Here is a 12,202-nt window from a genome sequence, read left to right as displayed (position 1 = left end):
GTTTTCAAATGTTATGAAAATAATTGTGCCAATATTTGAGTCAGTGTGCGCATCATAGAGTTTAGAAGAAATTACACGATTCAAGATCGAATTCAAATTATATCATTCAATAAAACAATATTTATTAATATCATTTGCTACTTTCACTAAACATCAGCCCAAGCAACGACAACTTTAGAAAACAGAACAAACAGAGAACAGCCGGGCTCACAGTGGAAGTACCGTCGACCGTGAAACGATCCATCGCCACCTCCAGAACCTACGCTTTTCTTCAACTGAATGCCAACATACGTTGGTGCTGAAATTCCAGCAGCTACAGGACCACCGGCAATTCCGACATACCTAAAACATGGAAATTAATGTGTTCAAATTGTTTCTAGCAATGAATTAATACATATTCCTACTTAACCGAAACGCACCTCACTTTCCCTAAAGCAATTCGACCGTGTGGTGCAATGACTTTTACGAGATGACCTAAACGTAACTGTCGAGCCACCGATGGTAAATATGGACGACTGCAAGGAGATGGACACCATTCATCTAAAATAATATATATACATATTTAATAAATATTTATTTATTTTATTTTATTTTATTTATTGAAAAATCAACAGACAACAAGATGTAGACATGTATAAAAACAAAGAGTAAATATATAATATATATAACATCTGAGTCCAATTACAGATTTTTACAAAGATAATTAAAAATGAAAAAGATAAATATAAGATAAACAAATGAAACAGAAAAGAATAAAAGCTTTATAACATGACAAAATAGCACATTGCATAATTAAACTATAGTATTAAAATATTGGAAAAAGGTTATAAAATAGAATATAAGAAGAAATGGAAATTTACAAAAATTAACAAATGAAAAAGGTAAATACAAGATAAACAAATGAAAAGGAAAAGAATGAAAGCTATAACATGACTAAATAGCACATTGCATAATTAAACTAAAGTATGAAAATATTGGAAAAAGGTTATAAAATAGAATAGAAGAAGAAATGAATCAATCGGTCAAGATTCTCTTGATGTTAGACCTGAATTGATATGTAGGGAAATACCGAACAGATCAACCTCATTCAGCTCCTCGTTAAACATACGATAAACACGCTGCAGATAAGAATATTTTTGGGAATTAGTATTGAAAGGATTAAGTGAAAAGAGTCCAACGTGTCTAGAATACCGAACTGGGATCCTGAAATTAACCTTATTCAGTAAATAAGAACAATCAAGGAAACCATTTATGAGATTAAAGAAGAATGTAGCATCAGTAAGTCGTCGCCTGACAGAAAGATTGTTAAAAGATAGGATTTTTAAAATATCGGGAACAGTAGAATGGATATACATAGGTAGGAAAAAGGTAGCGTAAGGATTTAATAAATTTAAGTTGAACTTTCTCAATACAATTAATATGGGATAAATAAAAAGGTGACCAGATAATTGAGGCAAATTCAAGGTGAGACCTTACAAAGGAAAAATAAAGTAATTTAAGTACATAAGGATCATTAAAGGGTTTTGTTGAGCGGAGTAGGAATCCAAGAGATTTAAATGCTTTGTTGGTGATGAAGGAAATATGTTCAGAGAAATTTAGTTTATTATTGAGTATTACACCAAGATCCTTAATAGAAGATGACGTGTTTAGGATTGAATGATTTCATTGATAGTGATTGGTGATAATTGACTTATTTCTAGTGAAATTTAAAATAGAGCATTTTTCTAGATTAATAAAAAGATCATTATTCAAACAATATACAGATAATCTATCTAGATCTTCTTGTAGCTTATGACAATCGTTTATAGTATATATAGGTTTATAAATTTTTATATCATCAGCATACAGAAGTATAAAGGAATGTTTGAAGATGTATGATATAAACTTGTATGGATAATATCAACGTAAAATTAGTCATATACCTGGACAATTTTTACTGAACGCTGTACAATCAACAGAGCTGCGTAAAAACCTCTCCGCCTCATCGAGTAATTCTTCGGTTGAATCACCACTATCACCTCCCTCAATGGTCTTAGATCTGATAGCTCCAGAGAAGTGACGCTGGGAACGAAAATTACCAGCCGAACAACAAGTTATATTTTTCCTCAATTCAGGCATTGAACCTCGCCAGCCTCCTCTCATAGGTTTATCTGGAATAAAATAAAAATAAAAACAGTAGTATCATATTTAGGAGGCTATTCGTGAGACATATTATTGTGCTCACCTATGAAACTGACTCTGTGTGTACTCGGAATCATTTCCCCTATCCTGCCAGAAATGGAGCGTTGGATAGAGCCCTTAGACCAATATCTGAATGTTAAAGAAACATTTTTTACACTTACTAATTTTTAATGGCAAATTTCATAAAATTTTAAATGAAAATTCATACTTAGAGTTGGTATTGTTGGAATCTTGTCTAGTAGGAGAGGAAGGCACAGAACCAAAACAATTGGTAGCATGAAGAGCACAACAATATGGTAGACGTGAAATGGAAGTAGACGGCGTTAGAACTGTTGCCCCTAGTGCACCCCATACTGGTTCTGCAGACCGTGATAGTTCAGGTACCATGGATGTGAATCCTAATTAAATAATAATTACATACATATATTCAAGAAAAACGAGAGAACCAAAATTTCCATAAGTATGTGCAAAACAAAATTATCAAGGCACATCATAGAGAACTTCAGGTAAGATTAAATTAAGTTTAATTATTAGTTTTTTAATGTTGATAAAAATTCACCTATGTCACTTAAAAGTACTCTACGATTTTCTTCAGAGAGACGAGTGGGCCGAACCGGTGCTGGTGGAACAAGTCGCGATAAAACTGTTCCTCTGGTTACTCTACCAGGAAGTGTAGTCAAAGCTGATGGTAAAGTCTTGCAACAAAACAGTTAATTATTAAAACATTTGTTAATGGCTAATTAACAAAATTAAAGTGTAATTATTATGTACATATTTGCATAATATGTATACACAAATTCAATTTCCTTAATAAATAAGTAGCAAAAACTTACTTTTTTAGCTAGATGAGTATCAGAACGCCAATGATTAGGTAAAGCGCTTATATCAGTTTGAGCAGCACTTGATTTCCTCGGACCTTTATTTACTGTAGCACCGAGTAAAGGTCTTACCGGAAAAGCTTTTACAGCATCTCGATGAGATATTGGTCTAAATATAATGAAAGAGTAATATTTTTTAGTTAGGACTATTATACAATATTGAAAATATTATATCATATTCAATGTGTGCAAATTTACCTGTATTGAAAAGGATTTGGACAAGTGTTCCTCCTCAAATTCAAATTACAAGGAAATGCATCGTCTTCCATTACTCCACATTTTGAAATGTCAGTTTCGACACAAACTGTATAATGCGTGCGTGCAGTTGTTCTCAATGCATCCAATTGATCGAGACTTTCTTCCTTCTGATCGAAACTCAGTTCTCGGGTATTAATATCAATGCTCGAGCCCCTGTCGATGCTTGACGACTTTGTATTGTCAAAACTGAATGATCTATTATCAAAGCTGAAACTTTCATTGCTTTCGAAACTTCTGGCATCTTGTTGCTTTCCATTTGAGGCATCCAAGTACGTCCTACTACCCCCCGCTGACCGTAGCATACCTTTCTTATGGTGCAGATAACGATTCTCTATTTTGTTGCTGGACTCACTGCCATCTCCCATTTTATTGTTTGGCTCCATTGTATTATTTTGGTTTTCACTTTCATAACTATAAGGTCGACCATGTATATTTGAATCTTCAGTTTTAGTTTGTTGCCCTTCAGGATCCAATAAGTTAAATTTGAGTAAAATCGGTGCAGCAACATCTCCATGACTCCAATTTTCTCCATCAGTAATGGATACTAAATCTTCCTACAATTTTACAGGAATTTACAAATAGTATAATTTTATGTATGTATGTATGTATATTTTATATATATGTACATACATATGTATATACAGGGCTTGAAATGGAAATTTTCACGAATGGGAGCGCTCGATAGTTTACAAAACATGGTTTAGATTTTTTTATTCTACCTATTTTAATACATTATATCGATGACTGCACAGTAAGGCTTCCAATCCCGGGATCCCGGGCACCGGGATCCAGGGATTCCGGTGTTTTCTGGTACCGTTAATCCTGGTGCTGAAACTAGTCTGAATACCGGGATTACGGTGCTGGCAAAATTAAAAAAAAAATCATAAAACAACATTATATAATGAACAATAGTGAGATGAGCAATGATAATCATAGTCCATTTGTTTTCTCTGACCCGTTTTGACGCCGGCTTGCAAAAAATACTAAATATGTACAATAAACTTTTCTCTTAGAAAAGTCAAAAATGTTGTTGACCACGATTCTTTCCACACCTCTGAACATATTAAGCTGAAAATTTAATTTAATTAAGCTGAACATATTATGTTGTATGTATTCATAATAGATTGACATCTTTAGGTGTGATGAGTCAGGGTTTCTCAAATAAATCATTACTGATTTACTTGATACGTTCAATAAATTAAAATTTTCTCACCATAGAGACATTGAAGACTGGACGATTTTTAAATTTACGAAAGGATACATAAATATCAGATTTTTCACGAGAGGTAGCGCTACGTTTCTGGATTTCACGAAAGGGAGCGGTGTTCCCATTTACTCCCATCCATTTCGAGCCCTGCATATAAGAAAAAATAGAAACTTTAAATCAAACCTGATAGCCTGAAAATTCTTTGGTTTCATCGGTTGTGAAAATTAGCTCGATATCATCGACTTCTTCTGAATCATTTCCGCTTATGCTATCTTGTTCGCAAATTTTGCGCCCTCCATCGGAAACATTGGTGACTGTGCCACCAGCTTCGGAAAACACTGAGTTATCTCCTTCAGATACAGATCTAAATGTGTGAAAAAAAATGTCATCATTAGCACCCTTTTAACAGTAATAAAGTATACCTGATACATATTTACAATAAATGACCTGGTGCTGATTTCATCAGCTTCCACATTTAAGTGCTCCGCAGCGTTTTCTCGTTCAGGATACTGATCCATTGCCAAATTTTCTTCTGAAGTTATCTTCACTTGAATATTAAATCGATCATTGTTTCCTGTGACGAAACTGTGATTGGACTCTTTTGTGCTGGCAATATGAATCTCCTCATAGGAAGCTATAGTTACGTTTAAGGGAACGTTGTCTTCAATGGTATGTTCAGAATGTGATTCTTCCGAGTGCAAAGTTTGTTCCTTGTTTTTCTTCAAATTCAAAACATCATTATCAGATGTTTCAATTTCAATCGGTTTCAAAACACCGTTATCATTAATAGCACATACTTTTATAGTGACATCAAATTTGGATTCAAGCTCAACCGTAGTTTCAAATTCTCCTTTTAATGGATCTTCTTTCAAATCTCTATGCCTCTTAGATTTATTTTTAGAATCTTTATGGTATTCTTGCTGTAATTGATCTCCACTATTTTTTTTATTTTCAGCAATGACGTCACTTCTTATATCAGAATTTATTAATTCACCGTCGTTACTTACACTATCTTTTTCGTTGACTTTTGCACTGACTGCAGTATCGTTGATTTCAACATTGTCTATAATAGTATTTAATTCACTGTCAGAGGTTGACTTATTATCGATTGCTTCCGAAGCTATATCCAAAGCAAAAGTCACAACCTTTGGTTGCTTTTCACATACAGAAGAATCCACGTTTTCTCTAGTGCTATCTTCTATTTCAACTGTTTCTGAATCTTGAGTTAATTTACCTTTTAGAATATTATTCTCCAACGTCAGCTTTTGAATTGTTTCTGAATAAGTAACGGTATCCAAGTGGGTTTCGTACTTTTGTCGCAGATCGTCCAACTCCGATTTCGACACTTCCAAAGCAGTCCTCAATGAAACGATAGTCTGATGCAATGCTCTAACAGTATCCAATTGAAAGACATCTCCTCCATTTGGCCGCAATCCACCTCCCTGAATTTCCATTCCTGACGAGACCCACGACACAATCAACCAACAAATGCTCATACATGACTGTTATATTCTAAAAATTCTAATGCACTCCTTACTTTGGGCTATTCACCAATCGTTACTATGGTAGCATATATAAATGCCATTTTTTTCCATCTCGGACATGATTACTTGATTATCTATAAATGGTTAATTAGCAATTATATTAAACAGTATGTACATGTACAGTACAGAAAATTACACTTTGTAGGTCTGAAAATCTACTTACGCGTGAAACGATGGATTATAGATTATGAACAGCTGTGATCAATACGAAAAATATTCAAATGATGGGTTACAAATTTCATTTTTATTTTCGGAAATTAATTAAATTTTAAAGCGAATAAGTGTTCTAATTAAGGTATTGCGCAGACGAATGTAAAGATTCAACACACGGCAAAAGAACCCTCGAATGAAACTGTAAGCTGATTTATTTAGGTCTCCCAGTATTACCCAGCCTACACTAGATGTGAGTGATAGTCCACCTTTTATAAAATTTACACTAAATAAAATTAATTATGTTATATTCTAACCAGCAGTTTGGCTGAATGGTAGCGTATATATTTAGCACCACTGAGAACAATGGTTCGAGTCGTCAAACTACTGGTTAGATTTGGGGGTTTTGTGACTCCAAATCGATCGTTTCTCTATCAGAGTTTGCCAATTTTTTCTGATCATTTTTGAAACGGTTCCTGAAAATTGGTAATAGATCATTTCCTGTTGTCACAAATCTGTGTGTATAATTTGTAGAAATTATGCACAGTAATCTGAAATCTATGGACATCTCTATAATTTCGTGTTTATTATGTGTATAAAAATTTTAATAATAATTGTGCACAAAATCTAAAATAATCCATAGATGTCTCTATGATTATTATTTCTGTAATTCATTATATATTATATTATATGTATTCTGATTTTATTCTGATTGTATTATATGTATTGTTGTATTCTGACCGTTATCGTATACTCGTCGCATTGGAGCGATCTGTAATGACGAGTGTACATTGATTGTAATAAAAATAAAAATAAAATATTCGAAATATTTGCTTTGTTATATTATCTTTGATCATTTATAAAAAATATATATAAAGCATTGCCACATTGTCAAGTATATTTGAAAAAATAATAAAAAAATCTCTGACTGATCTAATTAAAATTTACAATCCATTCAATACTAGACAAGCGTACTGAAATACTTATTTGGATATTAAGTATAGAAAATTTAGAGTCTGTGGGTACAGTTTTAAATCAATGCAAACGGTGACTCACCAAATGGAAAAATGTTTTGAACTACTGTCATAAACAAATCAATACTTGCGTTATACCCAGGGATGACACCTGCTGTGCTTAGACCTACATTATATCGCTGTCTCACTCTGATATATGAACCACGAAAAGGATGTATAATATTTCAATAAAATCTAGGTCCTGTGTCATTTTAATACTGCTTGAAATTTTCTTCAACATGGAAAAAATTTCATTTAAAAAAAATAAGTAAACATCGAAATAAAATCAGTTATAATTTTGAATAAAAATGAGCTTTAAAGAGATTAGTATAATTTTATTACAGATTTGATCATTTCCCATTACAATAGCAATTCTCTAATAGTTTGGGTAAATGAAAAAATGGTAAACGGACCCAATTTTTAAGTTTTGGGTGACCAGTTTTTTCGTGATCAATTTTCGGGTGTGACCAGTTTTAGGCTGTGACCAGTTTTCTCGTGACCAGTTTTAGTGTGACGGGTGATCACGTGTGACCGATCTAGAGCGACCGGTTGTCCTGTGACCGGTTCACATTTGACTAGTAATCACCGAACCGAAAAAATATATTTTGAAATAATGCACTCGAAGCCAGAATAAACTACATTAAATGTGTAAAAATTAAACTCTCAATATTAGGATCAAACCGATTCCTTTATAATTTGATATACTCTGTAAATAAAATTACTATGGAATATTTAATGTTACGTTTGAAGTAGGAATAAAAATGAGTGATCCTAATTGCAGTCAGTTAAAATGTTTTGGACCAATAAGAATCACATTTTTTTAGGTTCGCGCATATTAGACATTATACCAAAGCTTTTCGACCAATAGGAATCGAGATTTTGAGTTTGTCCATATATGTATGCTATGTGTGCAATTCACACGGGCGGCCGAATTTTAGGGGCGATCATTCCTAGACTTTTTCTTAAGAAAAACCCTCGGCTGCCCTAATATTTTATGAAATGTGAACACAACACATTTCTAATCATTGTTGAACCACGGCCGCCCTTATATTTTGACCTGCTTGATGTTACTCAATTATAATACTTAGCTACATATTTCTGGGAGACCATTTTCGAATGGAGACATACATTTACTATTGTTACGTATACTAAAAAGAGTCGCCGAGTAATTGCGATCGGATTAGGTCGGGTAGCGTCCTGAGAGACCGTGTGACCGGTGTAAGTGGTTTTAAGGTTTAGCGACAAGCTAAGTGCATGTAGGCTAAACAATGGCGACCGAGTTGGCTGGTATTGGTCCTTTCGCAGAATTGATCTGTACCGTGTCGTGGGAAGACATATCCGTACGTGACCATAACAATAGGCAAACAAATTAGACGTAGAAGATGTCCTGAGAGATCTATCCCTTATAAGGCGATACTTACGCGATATCAGGTCATTCTGGACTGAGCACTGCCAGTGCGTGTATCTCCTTAATCATAAATAAATGCTGTGAGACGACTGTTGGCCTTTTACTTGGATCCTCCACCCACCCCTACGCAACACTATCATTGTATTTTTAAAAAGATTCTCTGGAAACCACAGCTTGTAAGCTACCACAGAATTTGTCACAGAAAAGTATTTTTGCATGCAGGCGTCCGACTTGCCTATTGCAGAAACTACTGATATGAAATATAGTTTCATTTCATAAATAAGGTTTATAAACTGGGACAAAAGTTATACACAATAACAGCAATTAAATTCTTTTATTGTAATATAATATGTGCATAATAACAAAATATTACATAAATTAACATTTCAATCGAATAAGTTATCTATTTCAGAGGTATCAATTTCATTAAGATTGTTGCCCCTTTGATTGGACTTGGCGTTATAAAATAAAACTGCAGCAGCTTCATCACAAGTACTACTCGGGTTTTCTGTTTTGGTGATAAGACCCAATTTTTGTGCAACGAGAACATCAAAGAAATCTTCTTTGCATCTTTCCAAAAGGGCGACTTTAAATTGAGATATCCAATTATTGAAAATCAACGTGTTTTTCAAAACGCATTCCACCCTGAGTGCTTTGAGAGCAGACAGTGGTTTTGTATTGTTACTGGAAAGTGTAAAAAGCACAAGTCTCTCTATCGACTCAATCATTTGTTCGCAAACCGAATCAAAAGGTTCTCCGTTTTGTAAAAGCTCCGTGAAATCTTTGACTGGATTGACAGTTCCAACACGCGTTGTCTGACTCGCCATAATAGACGCAACCGAAGTTGAGACTTTTGGAACAGTTGAGACTTTTGGAGTAATAGAGGATGTAGATGGTTCAGCTATATCAGATGATTTATCTTCTTGTTTTAAATTTTGATTTACCCAATACTTTCCAGTTTTTACTTTCTCATGAATGATCAATTCAAAATTTTTCTTCACTGATTCCAACGGTTCAAGCATAATTTTAGTAATCGGTATTGGTACCTCCAACAACTCTTGTACTTCCGGTCTGATAGGCGGTAATGGTTCATCGGGATGACGAGCTCTATGCGAAATAGTATCGAAGAAATGTTGTATAACGGGATTTACAGAATTTTCCAAAGAAAGAAATTCCCTGCCGTATTCATCAACTGCTGATAAATCCATAGAATCAATTAAATCATCAATAGCTTTAATCTGGTCATCATTGGCAATATATTTCTTTTTATTCAATGAAGGAAACGCCATGTATCTATAATCTTCTTTGTATGCAAGGTTGATCATAGACAAACATTTATAATCGTCGTCTACATTTGGAAAAAGAACATTCATATGTGGTGCTGTACTTTTGTTATATACTTTTCGGACTATCGCAACCAGATTTAATCGTTCCAAAGTAGTAACTAAAGCATCTAAAGCTATTGTTGCATTTTCATCACCCTTTCTAGCAACAACATATGTTGTGCCATCTCCGGATAGATTATTCCAATTAATATTGCTTCGTTTAGTGAAGCCGAATACTGTTAGGCACTTTGGTCCCGACTCATATTCCATGGTTTTATCTAACTTTGTGAATGGAACTGCAGTCTGTCCGTACAAGTATCCACTTACAATATCCAACTCATCTACAGCTGTTGTATTGTCTTCTTTTTGGAAGTATGACTTTTTATTAATAATTTGGTCAGGGTTGAAATACTGTTCATCGTTTGGGCCTTTATAACGTTTGCGCCATTGACCAATGGTTTTATCGTCTCTGATTTTACCATAGCCTGAAACAGGTATAGAAATATTGGAGCCGATGCACAAATCTACATTCCATGGATAAGGATTGGTTGCTTTTCTTTTATGAAATATCAATTGCAATAGAGCTTCTTCAAAGCTGCAAGTGATGCCGCTCAAATCTGATACAATTTTCTTTAGAATAATTTCACTTTCTTCTTGTTGTTTTCCTTTATCCATCATGTATGCAGGCTCGGAGTCTTCATCTATCCAAATATCGGGTCCTATTACAATCAATTCTAGCTCTTTAGATTGATACATATCAACCACCTGTAAGACGAAAAATATGTAAGAATTTACTAAAATTCAATATACATACATAGATAATGACATATTTTAATATTATATTTAACTAACCGAACTTATATCAACTTCGTTTACTTTAGGGCATGTTTTTAAGTCTGTCATTAAAACAATTTTTTTGTGAGCTACTTTTGTATTCCCAAGATCACTTTCTAAAAAATCTGCTGCTACTATAAGGGCACCAATCCAATCCGCATTATACTCTGAAGTTTTGACCTACGTTGTGAAAAGTATATTTTAAATCAAATATATATGTATGAATGAAAACAACAGTTCAAATAAATGTTATTGCATTTTATTAATTACTATTTTTTAATAATAAGAACTTACATTTTCTGCAAGGTTTTCAATCAAATCCCACGAAGGTGTTGTGAGTTTTATGGCTATGCTTAAGTTTCGATATCTATGGTCATTACTATCAAAATAATGATTAGTGTCTTCGGAACCCATTATAATAACTCCTATCAAATCACATGGCCGACTGAAGATTTTTCTTTCAATTATTCTCATTATACAGCTACGAGCCTTTTCATAAAAACTAAGCGTTCCATTTTTTTCTTTGCGAGCAACCGAAGGACCAATGTCTAATATTAAAACTGTAGCTTCTACGCTTGAAGGTGCCATTGCACAAATCCTAGTCTAAAATAAAACAATTAAATTTAAACAACTTAAATATTTCAAAAATAAGGAAGTAATTACACTTTAAAAACCAACAAAATATTATTAAAACGAAAAACTTGTAATGGAAACAAGACTCAACGATCACGGTATAAACGTCAGTTTGACATGTTCAAACTTGCACACGATTCTGTATATATTAACTCGCAGTTATAGAACACGAAATCGTTATTTTGGGAAGTACATTCAATACTATCCAGACACACTAAAATATTAAATAAATTAACAACGAATGCTATAACAGTGACAATAAACGTTGCAAAACCTAACCCAAAACGCTTTTTATTGGGCCAGTACAAATTTTCATAAAACCTAAAATAATTAAATAAAGAACTATATATTTGATATTTTTATATTTTTTTCAATATTATACGGGTCTACCACACGGGACCGGAAGTGAAATGGTCGAAAAAGCAAGTATCGAAAAGCAAATATCGAAAGGCAAAGATCGAAAATTGAAAGATCAAAAAAAAGGGTGCATGGTAAACGGTACTATGTATATATAATATATATCAGTGGCATGCGGTGAAATTATCTCTCTTTTTGTCATACAGCCTTGTTTAATGTGCGCGCGCAGGAGGGGAAAGCCTGTTCCTCTTGTTCCTATTGTATCCTGCTCGCGCAAATTAAGTGAGGATGTACGACGGGGGGAGAGAGACTTTTACCGCACGCCACTGATATATATATACTAACCGTTTTTCATATGTATGCATGATAAATGAATATTTTCGACTTTTTCACGGTCACTTCTTTTACATAGCG

The 12,202-nt window shown here is 33.7% G+C and overlaps 1 protein-coding gene across 3 annotated transcripts; it reads right to left on the bottom strand.

Moving 5' to 3' along the window:
• Positions 1 to 8,954: 8,954 nt before the first annotated feature.
• Positions 8,955 to 11,730, bottom strand: Ku80 (X-ray repair cross-complementing protein 5 Ku80). Of its 3 annotated transcripts, none has more exons than XM_077430563.1 (4): positions 11,477 to 11,727; positions 11,093 to 11,401; positions 10,817 to 10,978; positions 8,955 to 10,729 (listed from the first exon to the last, which is right to left on the bottom strand). In XM_077430563.1, the coding sequence occupies exons 2-4, from the start codon at positions 11,384 to 11,386 to the stop codon at positions 9,026 to 9,028; spliced, it is 2,160 nt and encodes a 719-aa protein (XP_077286689.1). In that variant the 5' UTR covers positions 11,387 to 11,401; positions 11,477 to 11,727; the 3' UTR covers positions 8,955 to 9,025. The 3 variants fall into 3 exon arrangements, with proteins under 3 accessions (XP_077286689.1, XP_077286690.1, XP_077286691.1); XM_077430564.1 differs by having other exon boundaries at positions 8,956 to 10,729; positions 11,523 to 11,730; XM_077430565.1 differs by having other exon boundaries at positions 8,956 to 10,729; positions 11,093 to 11,396; positions 11,500 to 11,592.
• Positions 11,731 to 12,202: the final 472 nt, after the last annotated feature.

This window comes from Arctopsyche grandis, chromosome 5 (genome assembly GCF_051622035.1).
Source record: "Arctopsyche grandis isolate Sample6627 chromosome 5, ASM5162203v2, whole genome shotgun sequence".
NCBI lineage: Eukaryota > Metazoa > Arthropoda > Insecta > Trichoptera > Hydropsychidae > Arctopsyche > Arctopsyche grandis.
This window is presented reverse-complemented; position numbering and strand designations above follow the sequence as displayed.